At 46.2% G+C, this 17,196-nt stretch overlaps 1 protein-coding gene across 1 annotated transcript in view; it reads right to left on the reverse strand.

Moving 5' to 3' along the window:
• The window catches only part of TMEM163 (transmembrane protein 163), a 281,351-nt gene extending 267,073 nt beyond the window's left edge, over positions 1 to 14,278 (reverse strand). Inside the window, exons 1-2 of the mRNA XM_055397815.2 lie at positions 13,495 to 14,278; positions 7,780 to 7,899 (exon numbers count right to left, since the gene is read on the reverse strand). Coding sequence (XP_055253790.2) covers positions 7,780 to 7,899; positions 13,495 to 13,690 — 316 coding nt within the window. The 5' untranslated portion in view covers positions 13,691 to 14,278. The remainder of the gene's footprint in view (positions 1 to 7,779; positions 7,900 to 13,494) is intronic.
• Between the last annotated feature and the right edge of the window lie 2,918 nt (positions 14,279 to 17,196).

A 17,196-nucleotide genomic window follows, 5' to 3' on the forward strand; every position in this document is an offset into this window, starting at 1 on the left:
GGGAAATCCCCAGAGGACCAGATCACAATCCCTAAGCACAAGCAGACCAGAAAACCCCTTCTTGTCCCACCAGCTAACAACCATGCCTGGAAAGAGCCTGAGAGGCAACAGGAAAAGCCCTCAGGAGTTTCCCACAGGACTCTGGAAAGCTTGTTAGCAGAGCCCAGACACAAGCAAGGAGGGGGCAAGGACCCACCCGGCCTAATAAGATGAGTCCAGGGGCCTCACTGACCAGCTTCCCTGAGTCAGTGCCGGGGCTGTATGACAAGGACACCTCTGTGCTAATACACCCTGGCCACATTTTAATTAAAGGCTGTGTGCAGAATGCAGGGAGAAGGGAAGCAGAATAAGCAGGCAGCTGCTAAGACCCCTCCTCCACTGTGGGCTGGAAACAACAGCTCATTGTAAGCCTGGAGACTGGGAAGATGCACTCTCCTAACAGCAATGAGTGAGTCTGGGTCAATAGAACCCTGGATCTGTCGGCCCAAGAGGAGGGAGAGGGGAGGGGAGGGGTGTGGGGAGAGGGAGAGACAAGGGTTCTGCATCTCCCATCCCCACTGGCTTTCCCACTTGTTTCCGTTCACTTGAAAAATCTGCCATTCCTTTTTCTGAGATTTTTACCTGCAAACATACATTCTCAACCTGCCGCAGCCACAGTGGCCTCAGCAGGGAGATGTTAAAAACTACTCCAGTCCAACCAGTATCTGAAACATCAGTATCAGAAGCAACAGGTAGAACCGGACATGGAACAACAGACTGGTTCCAAATTGGGAAAGGAGCACATCAAGGCTGTATGCCGTCACCCTGCTTATTTAACTTATATGCAAAGTACATCATACGAAACACCAGGCTGGATGAAGCACAAGCTGGAATTAAGATTGCTGGGAGAAATATCAATAAACTCAGATATGCAGATAACACCACCCTTATGATAGCAGAAAGCGAAGAGGAACTCAAGAGCCTCTTGATAAAAGTGAAAGAGGAGAGTGAAAAAGCTGGCTTAAAACTCAACATTCAAAAAACAAAGATCATGGCATCCAGTCCCATCACTTCATGGCAAATAGATGGGGAAACAATGGAAACAGTAAGACTTTATTTTCTTGGGGACTGCATCCATGAAACTAAAAGACACTTGCTCCTTGGAAGAAAAGCTATGACCAACCTAGACAGCATATTAAAAAACAGAGACATTACTTTGCCAGCAAAGGTCTGTATTGTCAAAAGCATGGTTTTACCAATAGTCGTGTATGGATGTGAGTGTTGGACTACAAAGAAAGCTGAGCACCGAAGAATTGAAGCTTTTGAACTGTGGTGTTGGAGAAGACTCTTGAGAGTCCCTTGGACTGCAAGGAGATCAAAATCCTAAAGCAAATTAATCCTGAATATCCACTGGAAGGACTGATGGTGAAGCTGAAACTCCAATATTTGGCCACCTGATGCAAAGAACTGACTTACTGGAAAAGACCCTGATCCTGGGAAAGATTGAAGGCAGGTGAAGAAGGGGATGACAGAAGACGAGACGGCTGGATGGCATAGACATGAGTTTGAGCAAGCTCTGGGAGTTGGTGATGGACAGGGAGGCCTGGCAAGCAGCAGTCCATGGGGTCGCAAAGAGTCAGACATGACTGAGAGACTGAACTGAACTAACTGAACCAGTATCTGAGCGCCAACTGTGTTAGGGGCTGAGAAGGCAGACCGGAGAAGACGGGGCCCTGCCTTTGAGGATGGTTCACTGAGTGACAACACAATGATTTAAGTATCGTGTATCACATTCCTGATACACTGCCCGGTGCCCACGAGGCTCTGGAAACCAAGGGCTTTTATTTTTCTTTCCATTTTTCAAATAATTTCTTATTGAGATCCTCCAGGCAAGAACACTGGAGTGGGTTGCCATTTCCTTCTCCAATAGTTTACTTACTTATGTACATTTCAGGTATACAACATAGTGACTCACAATTTTTAAGAATTATACTTCCTCCATTTATAGTTATTATAAAATATTGACTATATTCCCAAAACACATTTCATCAGGAAATGGAGGGTCAGAAGGAGGCTTCCTGGACTAGGGGTTCTTTCATCTCAATTTTGAGGGATAAGTAAAATTTGGCTAGAAAACAAAGCATGGGAGGGAGGAACACAGGGCCTCTGACGCCAAGGGCAGAGCAGGTGCATGTATGTGGGGCAAGCTTGGCCGGGGGGGGCGGGGGTGGGGGGGTGGGGGGGGTGGGGGTGTTGGGGGGGACCGGATGGGAGGAGCCAAGTTCAGCCAGGGAGGAGGGGCAAGATCAGAAAGAGCCTCTAGGTGAGCAAAGGGGCGGGACTAAAATACTACGCATCCTTGAGCCAGCATCATATGTCAGCCGGCATTCTTCGGGGTGGAGAGATGAGGCATAAACCTTTGAGTACACGACCCACAAGGACACGAGAGCAGGAAGGAAGAACCCAAAGGCAGGGCGTGTTGTCAACATGAGGTGCTCAAACCGCATTTCAGCTGTCCCTCCGTCCTGGTTTCCACCTCTCAGAATCAGCATCTCTGGTTATCATTTGCCCCGCACACTCCCGGGGGGCAAGTTATCCCCCTAAACACGCCCAGGATGTGGCTCACAAACTTCCTGCCCACATCCTCCCCGCTCAGCTCAGCAGCCCAGACCGGCAGTGGCTGGGAAGTTGTTCCGGAAAACTCCCCACCACACTACCCTGGGGAAACAGCAGCTTGGGAAGAGGCCGGGCTCCTTGAAAGATCAGCAAGAATAAGACCCCATATCTAAGCTAAGTAGCAATCGGGGACTGTACACACGGGGACCACACCTGCACTTCCCATGCCCAGAGAAAGTCTAGAAGGAAATGCAAGACCCTGGCCACAAGGCTTGTCATTGGTGAGTGGTAACTGAGAGAAAGTTGAGGATGGGAAAGAGATTGGCACTGTGTACTTCTGGCCTCATGAACTTTTCATAATGTGCACGTGCTTCTTTTATCAAGAAAAATAAGCAAGAACAGCCAAGACAGGAAGGATCATTCTAGGAGCAGAATGGAAGCCACCTATCTAAGTCTTTGGTTTAGGGAAACAGTGCAGGGGCTGGGTCTTAGGTTCATCTGCAGGAGCAGTGAGGGTCTCACAGGCATCATGACCTACCTAATGGAGGTGGGACACAAGGGGAAAACTGGGATGAAGAAAATACACTGAATAATGAATAAAACTACTCTGGGAAATGAGTCCTTATGGCTGGTGAGGCCCTCTTAAGGATTCAGCCACATGAAGGTCTACCAGAAGATGAGTTTTGCTGAAAGATGCCAGCTCCAGTCCTGGGAAGTTGGTATGTCTGAGCTTGGCGGGGGCGGGGGGGGGGGGGGGCGGACAAAGTCCAGGTCAGGCCACACATTTTAGGCCACTATAACTCTTTAGATGTCTCTCTCAGGGTACCAGAGGGCCACTGGAGAGTCTTTTGCCTTTCCCACCTCACACATGTGTCAGTTGAGACATACCATAATAAATACCCAGACATATTTTGCTGAGTTTATAAAAGAACCTATAATTTCATTTTATCTATCTCTCAACTCTTGGCTGCTGCTGCATCGCTTCAGTCATGTCCGACTCTGTGAGACCCCATAGACAGCAGCCCACCAGGCTCCCCCATCCCTGGGATTCTCCAGGCAAGAACACTGGAGTGGGTTGCCATTTCCTTCTCCAGTGCATGAAAGTGAAAAGTGAAAGTGAAGTCGCTCAGTCGTGTCCGACTCTTAGTGACCCCATGGACTGCAGCCTACTAGGCTCCTCTACCCATGGGATTTTCCAGGCAAGAGTACTAGAGTGGGGTGCCATTGCCTTCTCCGCTCAACTCCTGGACTCACAAACTAAAAATAAAAAGAATAAGTACACTTATTCTACCATTTTTAAGGGTCAAGAGTTTATACAACAATCAGATACATTATTAATTTCTTTTTATTTTTCTTTATTTTAATTGGAGGCTAATTACTTTACATTATTGTATTGGTTTTGCCATACATTGACATGAATCTGCCCTGGGTGTACCCCCAAGTATAAAAATCACTCCTTTCAGAAAATTTTCCAATTCTTAAATCTACTGATTCACAAAATTTTTGAGAGAACTTTTTCTGAGATCTTGGTTTAGATTTTTTTTCAAAGTGGAACTGTGTATCTTAGGAAAGGTTTTCCCCTAAGAATGTTTCAAATATATCTTCACTTCCCACAGAACATGTATTGAGTGCCTAAAAATTAACTCACACTCATTCAAACCTCAGAGTCAGAATGCACTTTCCTAAATCATTCTAACAAAGACATCAATGATGTCAAAACCCTAAATTGTGAAACAGAACTTCTGTTCTCTTTCTAACCTCATTATTAAAACAGATTTTTTAAGGTTTGTTCATAACAGGATTGCCATTTTCCATGCTGCCTACCGATTATAAACAGAAGTAATTTTAAAGCCAAACTAAAACTCTCTGAAATATTCAAGATGTATTACCATCTGGTTTTATATCAGCATTTGAGCAGGTCCAAAAATCACTACATTACCAAGGATTCCCAAAAATAGTTCATTTCCCTTTCAAAGCACATATTCCTCTCAAAATACTTTCAAGTCACAAACTTTGAAAACTCACCCAATTCTTCAGACTATACCAGACATTCATGTACATCATCCATTGTATGTCAGACATCCTGTATGTTATCCATACTTACATGTGTAAGTGATTTATCACTGATCACTCAGTAATACTAAACAAAGCTATTTTTATCATTAGGTCTTTTAGAAACTACTAATTTTTGAAAATAAAGCATACCTGATTACTTGGAAGCTGGTAGGAAGTGAAGGATAACAGTCTTTATTTGCAAATGTACACACTATGCAAAAATATGAATCTTTCCAGTCCTGAAAATAGAGGTATCCCAAAACTTACATATATCCATCAGCCTCATTTCCAAACACAAAAGAGACAATAGCATTTCTCCAGAGGATGCTCAGCTAAAAATCAGCATGTACAATTAAAGAGGAAATGGCAGGTGAGGAGCTAAAGATGGGCTTCTAACTGAACCAGCCATAGAGCTCCAAGACAGGCCCTTAGTAAGAGAATGGCCATAGGATTATCCAATAGTCTTCAATAGATTTCAATTGTTTATAAAATAAATAAGACCTAAATCTGGTATCTAAACAAATCTTTAGATGAAATTTATTTCTAAGAAATCTTTTGCTTCCCCAAACTTAAAAAAAAAATTGCTTTTTAGAAAATGTTTCTCAGTTCATTCATTCAACAATCTTGAGTACTGATTTCCAAGTAAAAATGGATGTTCATCCTGCCCCAAAGAGTTTACCATCCAGTAGTAGCAAGATGACATGACAATAAATACCATCTTCTACTCTTCACCATGACTATCACCTCCTGGCAATACACACACCACACTCACACACACATGCACACACGGGCACACACTCCAAACACTTCTCTGCCATCTCACAGCACTGCATTCCATAGCAATTCTCTTTAAAATGTTAACTGGTTCAACCTGACCATTTCATTGGATACAACAGCCATTCACCAAGCCAGCCTATTCCATTTTATCCCATCTCTCTGTCAGCCACCTCCTTGGAGAACACTGAGGGCTCCTTCTGAGGCTTTTTCAAAAATACATTTACTGTGCTTTCTGAAACATACCATTTTCCTTTAAATACTAATTTAAACAACTTCAAAAGTCAGCTTATATTGCTTAATCTCTATTGACTTTCTTCCCCTTCAAAACTGTGAAAACGATTGAGCAAAAGTCTATCAACATGCTAGTGATGTTTTAAAAGTTTTTAATATTTCATATTACAAATAGATTTAGGAAACTAAAGAATAAAACCAACAACCCTAACAAGGCAGCCACAGACCACCTCGAGGGTCTAAAATATGAAACACACACACGTGCACACGCATTAAAGTTACTCTAGTTAAAGTGAGAAAATATGTAGTTTAACTTTTACATTTTTTAGTTTAACTGTACCAGAACAAGTTGAAAGCAACTCGGGAACAAATTAAATGTACCACAGAAAGCAACAAAAATCATGATGCCATGTATACCCCAATGCCAACATTTTATAGGCAAGAAGTTACAAGAGTTAAATTACTTGCTATAAAAAGGGGGTAAAATCATTTTTAAAGAGAAACAGAATCCTTTTCACAAAGCAATATTATAATTCCATATGCATTATGCAACAGTCTTTTCCTATTATAAGAAATGAAATAAAATTTTTAAGATAACCCAACTGAACAGGCATAATATGCAAAACCAAAATTTCTTAATTTTTTTCTTTTTCTGATTAAGCACATCAAATGTAGGATTCTTCTCCCAAAGGAAAGACTTGCTCAATATTTCTCCACATTCAGGTCCTCATTCAAACACTCACATTATAAAGTCATAACAGCTCTATCAGTCAGAGTGACTATTATTCTGTTTGTAAATCACCTCCCTTCCTGCCATTCCCCTTTCTTTACATATGTAAATTACGGGGTCAGATTTGGAGCCCACCACCAGCCACCACAACCAAATTATCCTCCAGGGATGTCAATAGGGCTGTTACTCTCGTTTCAGCATTTTTTTAAAAAAAGGAAGGAGTAGCTATTTTCAGGAATCAGAATTCCTCTTGATCAGATTTCTGGCTCACTGGTAAATGCTTCTACCCTGAAATTATCCTTGGCTGCTAAATATGTGGCAAAAAAAAAAAAAAGCCAAGATGTGGTACAGTGTTTCCAATAGATATTGCTTCAAGGAATATACACTGAGTTTTGCAGGGAACACATGGTCAAATTCTAATATTCCCCCATGGGAGCCAACACCATTTTCCAGCAGCAGCTCTAACTGTGCAGAATGGAATTTTAAAAACACACAGGGTAGTGTATTCCAGCAGACACAGCCCTTCCTTCTCCTACTCTGAGGTTGTCACATGAGACGCCTTGTATGATACTCATCACTTAAAATATAAATCTGTTAAGGCCATAAATTAATCACAAAATGCAAAAAATACATTATTTTTCCTAGCATTAAAAAGAAAAAACCACTATGGATTCCGGCAAGGTTGAGCTGAAGCTGAATGTCACTGCTTAAGCTTTTGAATCACTGCACATTAATAAGAATAAACAGCACATGCACATTTCTATAGGCTGCAAATGTTAGCAGAGAAAATGCATGTCATGGGGCTTCCTAACAGGGAAACTGGATTATCCATGGGCAGAAAGCATTCAGTTTTCTTAGTTCTTCTCAATTATGATAAATATTTTTGTTTCCAAGGCCACTGAAAACTTGCAAGGGGATCCTCCCATTTTTGTTTCATTAAAATGTTCAGATGATTTTATTCTAAACCTCAGGCAAATATAAGTCAGGGGTGGGGGTGGGGAGGAGAGGTCGTACTACAACATTATGCTCATCTGGTAGCATTAGGTTCAAAATACCAGTCTCAGGGATATATATTTGTCACATGTCAGCCCAGGCTGAAGGCATCCACCAAGAGAATATTTTCACTATTACAGCTGGCAGCCAGAATTGACTGCCACAAACCCGCATACTGATGAGAGCCTAGACCCCCAGTCTTCTTCTTAACTACCTCTTGCCTCTACAGAGGAGAGAAGCCATTTTACTAATTTATAAGCATCTGACTATGTAACCATCGAAAAAAAATGTACTCATCAATAATAGTCAACTAAAAGCAAAAGTGCATCCCATAGGACTCAGAGAATAAAACCAACAACACCCATAAAATACACCGATCAGCAAGACTGAATACTCACTAAAGGCAGCCACCGCCAGGGCCAGTGTGACGATAATGGAGAACCAGGAGACCCACAATGCCTTCTTTCTGTAGTTCTGGGCTTCATGAGGTTTTAGCCGAGTGCTGCTTTCTAGTAAGCCTGACAAATACAAGGAGAAAAGGAAGTTAGGCATTTCCTTATTAAGAAACCCACAACTAGAGCTATACATGCTTATCCAAGGATTATAAACCGACAGCCTGCAGGCCAAGATGGGGGGGTTGTTAATTGAAATATAATTGATTTGTAATATTGTGCTAGGTTCAGTGTGCAGCAAAGTGATTTGGTTATCCAAGAGGTGTTTTTAGGAGAGTGGCATGGAAATCAAGCTTTGGGGCATCTCTTGAAAGATCACTGGCTCAGGCGTATCTGGTTCATGTTCCCACAGGGAAATGCCAGCTGTCTTCTTTATAAAGGAGCCTGCCAGCCTACCAACCTCTGACCTGAGGACATAGGACCCCAGCCATGCCCCTGCCCCTGTGTTAACTCCCTTGGCTCACTGACTCAGGCAGGTGCAGCTCCTTCTAACGAAGCCTTTCGTTAAGAAAACAGCATGAATAGCCCACATCTGGTTGGGCTTTTGGGCTCCTCAACTGCAGCACCAATTTGCGGTGATCCACCATCCTGGCCCATACTGGTGGACTGGGTTTTGCCCAAAGCAATGAGTCATGGAATACAAATGCCCTTGTGGCTCCCCTCATCAATTAACAGAAGGACCATTTCTCTTTAACCACAACCAACAGCCACCAGACATAAATTACATGCTATGTTTTCTTCTCTCCTCCTTCTGCTCTATAGTATCTATTCCTTTGTATCAAGCTTATGTCAAAAAATTCTCAGATTATTACGTGGAGTAAACCTGCTAAAACTAGGGGTCACTTCCCAGCCGCGCCACATACAATAAAGGTTTGATTTCATCTCCTCTGCTTTCGACACTGAGTCCTCAACAACAGAAATTCAGGATGCCTCTGAGACAATGCAACATCAACATCAACATCAGTATGATCTTGATGGACATTTTTTTCTTCTCCTTTCAAAAGAGACCATATACGGCATCTCTTAGTTGCATGGAAAACCAAATTCTCAGCCCAGCATCCCTCTGGTGGCTCAGATGGTAAAGAATCCACCTGCAATGTGGGAGACCTGGGCTCCATCCCTGGGTTGGGAAGATCCCCTGGAGGAGGGCATGGCAACCCACTCCAGTATTCTTGCCTGGAGAATCCCCACGGACAGAGGAGCCTGGCGGGCTACACTCCATGGGGTCGCAAAGAGTCGGACACAACTAAGTGACTAAGCACACATTCCACATAAACAGGACACCGTCTCTAGCCAAACAACCCGTTATATACTTCGTAGAGGTGGAACACACTTATCACAACTGCTCCAAATGATGAAGAAACTGGTAGCTGGGGTTTAAGCACCCAAGTGTAAAATACTACACAGCATGCAACAAATCACACCTACACATCATGTAAAAAGCCATCTTCCCACTAGACTGACTGGGTACCACATTAAACACTGGGTTACTGAAAACTGCATCATGTTCGAAATATAACAAGGACCCTGTTAAAATTTCCTAGTTCCATTAACTACTCAGACCACAAGTCCTGAACAATGAAGAAAAGTCATGAAGCCTGCTTAGTGAGTCCAGTGTACAGCCAGATGTTTTAATCACTGAAACCTGTAGACTCATTTACAACCAAAAGGGAGATGATTTTACAAAAGGTAGGTATAAACTCCATCACCTCACTGTAAAAATCACACCAAACCTTCCTTTAAAAAATGCACTTGGACAGAAAAAGAAAAACCACCTCTTATCACATTATGCCCCGGGTACAAATGATTTCAAACTGTCCCTTGGTCTACTTCTTTTTGTCCCTTTGTCTATTTCCCTAGCTGCTAAAAACACCCATTTTAATTTTCGACTGCAATCACCCTTGATTCCAGTTTAAGCTATTACGTAAAATATTATGCAGGTCCCACTGACTCCCAATAATTTATTTCCCTTTTCCCAAATGACACAGAAATCTTTCTTTCATCCTGGCCAACTGATTTTCAAGAGAAGTGAACCTGTAACATTTAAGTACTGACTCAAGTAAGCAGTTCATTTGCTGGGTACTTTGACAGAAACAATCTCAAGAGGTTATCCACTGGGGGTAAAAAAACAAGGTTCCTTCTAGAAAATTTAATTTTCTAAGAGAAACAACCATGATCTGGGTTTCTGATTCCAACACATGACATTACTTTTTCCCTCCAAAGCCAGCTGTTTCCAACAATGTGACTGGAGCTGACTGCACAGCCAGTCCACACACCTCACCCCTGAGGGGGCCAGCACTCCCCTTGGAGGAGTGTGGGCTGCCAGCTCACCTGGGCTGCACTGTCCTGCTAAGGTGGTGCAGGATTGCACCTAGTCAGCAGGATTGATAGTTCTTCCCCAGATCTGATCCTGTATGTGCTTCCCCATGGATGTTTCAAACTTTAAACACTGGAGTAAATGTAATGGAGACTGTCCAGGAAGGGAGAAACTTCCCCATTCCTATCCAACCTTCACTTGCTTCGTACTAGTTTTCCTTCCTAAAAAATAGAGCTAAAACCTAGAATGGATAACTCTCCACTCCTCAAAGGGAAGTGGGATATAATGATCTATGAAGACCCAGCTCATAAATGAATTGTCTGCACACAGGTTCCTCTACCTCCCCCCTCCACCCTGTGTTAGCTGCATGCACATGTGCAAGCCAGAGATGGGATGAGAATTTCTAAAATTTTCAGGAAGCTGAGTTTCAAAGGTAGAAGAAAGGTAGCACAGCCTACAGACGCCAAGGCAGGTCTCACATTTGCACGTATGGCTGGCTCCTACAAGAGGCCTTTAGTTGGCCTCCACATTCAAATTGTTGAACCCTGGCATAAGGTAAGCATAAGTAAGCATAAGGGTTGTATTAATGAAGGACTGATACTGGGGTTGGGGTGATGCAAATACACACAGGGAGGTTGAAGCCATCAGTCATTTCCATGCTAGCATGAATTAGTTTCCATTGCTTTTTCCTAAGAACTGGTCATGCTTGGATTCTCAGAAAGAAGGGGAATATTCGTTAGCTAGGAAGGCAGTAGAAAATGCTGAAGCAGGTAACACTCTTAGGGCCCTAAGCCTTGGGGCAGAATGATAGGAAACACTTGCGGGGAAAAGAGTGGGCATTGAAAGGGAGGGTGTGGAAATGCCTAAGACAAACTTGGCCTATGTTTTGTTTGCTTTAGTCAGTCTTGGACCACAAAGCTCTTGCTCCCTGAACTACAAGGCTCAACCAAATGGCACTGCAGTTACTGACAATATGAGCTAGATAGGTTTCTGGGAACCAGCCCACATCACTTCTGTGGGGAAAAAAAAAAAAAAAACCTCTAAAGTTCCCAAACACTAGATTTTTATAAGCAAGCCTTTGATCAAAGTTAGATTGAGACTGTTAACAGGGTCCTGACAGCTCAGAAGGAATTTATGGCAAGAGAGAAGGCCAAATATGGGTACAGATCCAGGTGTCCGCCCTCCCACATACCCATAGGTAGGTATTTAGGTTTAGAAGACAAGCAAGCCAGGAATGATGTAGAGACACACAGCATGCAGCTGCCGAGGCCTCCTCCTCCCCAAAGCCTCTTACTATTAGGAAAAATGTAGCAGTAGTAGCAATCGAACCATTCCCAAGGGATATCAAAAAAATCAATATTGAAAAGATGCAGCCCATAAGAAAAATAACACAAACACAAAATATTTTAAGAAACCTCCCTAGATAAGCTTCTGATTTATTTACTAGAAATGACTCATTCAGCATTAACTCTTTGCTGCCAGGAACGGGTCAAACAGAAGAATGTCACACTGACTTTAAGCTTTCAAGGCCACACCGGGCCGGGTTCTTTGGGGGACAGGACTCTTCTTAACAGACTGGCAGTGTGTGACATGCAGCGCTTTTACACAGTGACAGTTTATGAACAGTGAATGCTTTCATGCAATAACATAATGGAAAATGAAATTCAGTTGACCAGTGAAAAATAACCTTAAGAATGAATTCAGAAGGGCTTTTTACGCTTGAGCCCAAGCTACAAAATGACACTTGATATGCACTCGCCCTAGCACGTTTTTCCCCTCCTATCCTTTTGTGAGATAGGGAGAAATAGGCCAGCTTGATACAGATGACCTGCAATGCTACAAAAATAAGCCCATCCCAGAGTTTGGTCTTTCTTCAATACAAAAATTTTAAATCCTACAACATCAGTTGCAGAGAAAAAGGTAATTAACACGATCTACAATAAAAATGATAGGTTTTCTTGGGTGCCTGTGATGTCACCCGTCATCAGCTCGAAAATGATAATCGAGTTAGGTGAGAATAGGAGGAGAAACTGCAACATAGGTGCGGAACTCGTTGCAACCGGAGTGGCTCCAGTTCTCGCCAGAGCTTCCCTGCCGATTCTCTGGGAACTGCCGTTTCCATGTCATTCTTTTTATCACATGCTACAGTTTAAAATTTCTAAGAGGAACGAGATCGTGCCTCCGAACACTAAACCGGAATAAAAATGTACAGGAGATACCAAGAATAGACAGAAACCTGTTAAGACTGAAATATACAAATCCGCCACAGCCAACAAAATAAGGCTTCCAAGAACAGGGGGTGGAGGTGGCGACGAGCCGCTCCCCCCGGAACGGCCGGCTGTCAGAATCCCGTTTAGGCCACTAACCGGTTTTAGCAGAGCCATTGAGTCTTTCTGAGGGGGCCGATTTGGATTCGATTCTGCAAGAAACAAAAAAGGTACAGACGTGGCCAAGAAGAGGGCTGAAAGGAAACTAGGGAGGGAAAAAAAGAGAGATGGAGGAGGAGGAGATAGACATAGGAATGAATAGGGCAGTCTCTCGCGTTTTATGTGGGCAATTCAAAGGGGTAACCGGCTATCTGTCGGAGGGTCGGGCTTGGCCTCCTGGGATAGGGACGTTTGCCAGCTTCCAGGGATTTTGAAGGGGCTGGGATGCGCGCTCCGAGAACCACCAGGTTCCAGCGGCATCCATCCTGGATCGGTGGTCCAAATCCAAGTGCCCCAGTCCTCTGTACCATCGGCAGACAGCGGGGCAGCGACCCACGCTAAACTGGATCCCTAGTAAATGAGGGTCGGAGGTCACCCGACTCCCCTTCGCCGGGGCAGTCGCCCCTCGAAGCTGAATCCGCAGAGGGAAGTTCTCCCTGCTTAACCCACGGAGCCGAACGGGGTTTGAGAAGGAGCATGCTCTGGGCTCAGGACCCTCCCAACTGAGCGCGACCCGCAGTCAGCCGGGAGCGCTCGGCTCGGAAAGCGGAGGGGGAAAAAATCACACACACACACGCCTTCAGGAAACTTTTCCAGTGGGCGCTGGAGGAACCAAAGCTGGCCGAGAGGAGGGTGCGGGCCCCCGCGGGGTCTCCCAGGAGGCAGTCGGGTTCTCGGGTTCCGGCGGAGGCGCCGCGGCTCGGGCGGTGCCGGCCGCGGAAGGTGGGGCTGCCGCCCTCGGCTCTGCACGCTTTCGCGGGAAGTCGGAGCTCCGCGCCCCAGCGCGCTCCGAGGCGCGGAGCCCGGCCCCACCCGCCAGCGGAAAGGCGGGCCCGGAGCAGCGGCTGCTCAGCGCGCCCGCCCGGCCGGGGAGAGGGGCCGGGCCGCGGGAAGGGGCCCGGGGCGGCGCGCGCTCACCTCGGTCCTCCAGCCCGTCGCTGAACTGGCCGCTCTCGCTGATACGCAGCTGCCGCTCCTCCTCGGGTTGCGGCGGCTCGCGCGCCGGGGAGCCCAGCTGGCCGGAGGCGGTGGCCAAGGGCGCGTGGCCCCTGGGCGGCGGCGGGACTGCGGGACCCGGGGGGCTGCGGCGCTCGCTGCCCGCGGCCGTCTCCATGGCGCGGGGCGGCGGGTCCGGGCGGCGACGACGAGCGCGGCGGGGACTCGAGTCAGAAGTGCGAGGCGCCGCGGCTGGGAGTGAAAAGGCACGGACCGGCCGCGCGGGCGCCGCGGAGTGGAGGTGCGGCGGCGGCAGGGGGCGGGGGGTGTGCGGGAGCCGCGCGGTGAGCGTGGCCGGTGGCAGAGACTCGGGCCCAGCAGCAGCTGCCGCGCTCCGCCCCCGGGGGCAGGTGCGTGGGGCGGGGACCCGCCCCGAGGCCCCGGCGCCGGAGCCCGCGCCCCGAGGCCGGTGGGGAGGGCGGGACCCGGCCAGGCCTGAAGCCCGGAGGCTCGGGGGTGTGGGCTGGACTACCGGGAAAGCCGGGACCGGCAGAAACCCGGGCAGGGCCTGCTGAGGGTGTGATGGGAGCCCCTCCCCACTCGTGCCGCTGGATGGTGACCAGAGGAGATCGCCTCGGACCCGCTTCCTTTGCTGTCCGAGAAGGCTGCGCCCGTGCTTGGTTAGGAAAGCGCTCAGCGCCCTAATGTGGCACCCTTCTCTGGAGCTGCATGGGCTTCACAGACTATGCAGGGTCTCCTGCCTGGGCTGCCATCCTCATCGCCCATCTCCGGAGAACGAGTTTCACCTGCCTGCACCCCACCGGTGTTGGGTCTTCTAAGAGCGTCGATTACCCTCCAGCACCAACTTAAAGAGACCGGGTATCTTAGGACCACAGGGCGTTCTATAGAAGTTTGGACCCTAACCGCCCCACCACCACCACTACCATTGAGACTGCCCTTGGACCATGGATCCAGCCAGTCCGCCATCAGCTATTTCCTCTCCGAGTTGCCAAGTCTTGCTGATAGTTTAGGCTTCAGATCGAAGCCTCCCTCCTACTGGAAGCCCTCCGCTGGCTTCCTTGGCCCGGCCAGCTGTTCCCTCCTCTGACCGCGCGGAGCTCGACCCCTGGCGCGCGGTCCGGCTCGACTCCGCAGCAAACCAACGAGGTGGGTGCACACGGGGACCCACGCCCCGTGGTGTAACCCGGAGAGGTGCCAAGGGGGACCGGCCATTTATCAGATTCGGCTTGAATATAACATCCGTCTCCAGATTCACAAAGCTAGATTTCCTTTTCCTATGTATATCGGTCTTAAGATTTTTTAAAGAGTCTTCTAAAATGCCAATTCCTCATTTAAAGTCTGCCTACTGTGGGGGAGGGCACCCTGGTTTTTGAAGAGTAACCAGTTTCTCATTCTCGTTTTGCCTGCGATGGAAATCCGAGTGGGATTAAAATACCTTTGTCGTGCAGTGGAAATATCACTAGCACTGGGAAGAGGGTCTCATTTTGTTGCTGCTGTTGGGTTGGATTGAGAATATCTGAGTTGACCTTGGCCAATTTACTTTACGTTTTTTAAACAATAACTACAAATTTTAAGAGGCGGACAAGGGCATTTCAAAGGCCCCTTCTTGCTAGGAAAGGAGGAAAGGAAGGGGGAAAAAGAAAAATGCTATGGTTATTTGAACACACACACAAAAATAAATTTTACCCACTGGTCTTGCTCTGTCTTCTGAGGGGCTTTCCTGATGGCTCAGTTGGTAAAGAATCTATCTGCAATGCCAGAGACCTGGGTTTGATCCCTGGTTGGGAAGATCCCCTGGAGAAGGGAAAGGCTTCCCACTCCAGTATTCTGGCCCAGAGAATTCTGAGAACTAAAGAGTCGGCAAGACTGAGCGATTTCCATTTTGGGGCTTCCCTGATAGCTCAGTTGGTAAATAATCTGCCTGTAATGCAGGAGACCCCGGTTCAATTCTTGGGTTGGGAAGATCCGCTTGCGAAAGGAAACGCTACCCACTCCAGTATTCTAGCCTAGAGAATTCCATGAACTGTATATAGTCCATAGGGTCCCAAAGAGTTGCATAGGCTGAGCGACTTTCACTCTGAGGTAGGCAGCCTTCAGGTATTTGCAGACACCTCTTGCTCCCTCCCACCCAGACTTTTTCTCCAGGTTTTCCCACTTAATTCTTGTCAACAGCTCGCAAACATTAGAATCACCTGGGGAGTTTACCAACAAAAATACTTTACTGCAGGAAATTCTAATACCACAGGTGAAAACGTGGCTATTTTTTTAAAAGCTCCCTCCCCATTTTTAACTCATCTGAAGAAGTTTTTTCTTTTTTAAATTTATTTAAAAGGCTGACTCCTTGTTATTTGAGATTCTGATTCAGTAGATCTGGGATCTGGCTGAGAATCTTCATTTGAATAACCCAAATTCTGATGTAGACGGCTTGCTCTGCGGCCATCTTTGAGGGTCTCACTAACTGCCCTCCACAGTCTGGACTAACCTGCCCCCACTCACTCATCATCTCTCTCCCCCTCCTCCCTCTCCCTCCCTCCCTCTGTCACAAACACACCCAAGATCTGTGTTCTCTCAAAGGATAAAGTATCATTGTTCTTTCCTCTGGTCCCTCAGTTGGTTCTCTAGTCCATCACATCACAACTGTAATGTGCAGTTGAACACCCGAGATTCTTGTTAAAATGCAGATTCTAAATCTGTCTGGGGTACAGGCTAAGATTTCTAACAAACCCGCAGACCCTGCTGAAGCCGCTGGTCTGAAGACCACACTCTCAAAGCAAGGATCCAGGAGTTATTTATTATTCATGGGATAAATATATTTCCTTCAAGTTGCAGCTGCCCTGGCTCAATAAGCCATTCTTGTCTCCTCCAGAAAGATTTCTCTGACTCCAGCTCTCCCCGGGCTCTCCTTTTTGCGGACTGTAAGTGTTTAATAATTCACTGCTGATGGAAGCAGGGGATGTGGTGCTTGCCTGATTCCTATCTTCACTCACCCACATCTACCTGGGGGAACAATCTCTGCTGACCGACTGGGAGATAATATTAGCTTACACTCCGGAGCATATACTGTGTGCCAGGCACCTCACTAAGTGTTTTACATGAATTGTTTCCATCCCTTAACTGCTACTCTCCTCATTTTACAAAGGAAGAAATCAAGGCAAATCTCCTGTTTAAAAAAACTGTACTCCAATTAAAGTTAATTCAAAAAAAAAAAAAAAAAGATGGCAAGTCTCCTGTTCAATTCTAACACTACAGCCCACAACAGTACCGCCCCCTAGCGGGTATTTTGGAAATTTACAGATGCTTTAATTGGGTCCAACAACAAGGGGCAGGGGGAAGTGGCATTTAAGTGGAGGGCAGAGGAGGTTGCAGGAAGTCCTACCAGGCCAGGATTTTGCAGCACAGTGATTGTGTCCTGCATGGGCTTCAAATGTCAGATTGGACATTTGGGGCAGTTAAAATATGCTTCTATTACGTTAGAACTTCAACTCTGTTTTCCATATAAACAAAATATTTTTTCACCACTTGAATACACAGTGCATTTTCTGTAAATGCAACTACTGTATAAATCTAGGGAAGACTACTTTGTTCACTGTTTTGAAAAATCAGGACAATGACTCCAGTCCCATTCATGGTTTGTGAGTCAGCAATCAATACATAGGCACCTGT

This window comes from Moschus berezovskii, chromosome 2 (genome assembly GCF_049115385.1).
Source record: "Moschus berezovskii isolate FMDL1 chromosome 2, NW_MosBer_1.0, whole genome shotgun sequence".
In the NCBI taxonomy this organism is placed as follows: Eukaryota; Metazoa; Chordata; class Mammalia; order Artiodactyla; family Moschidae; genus Moschus; species Moschus berezovskii.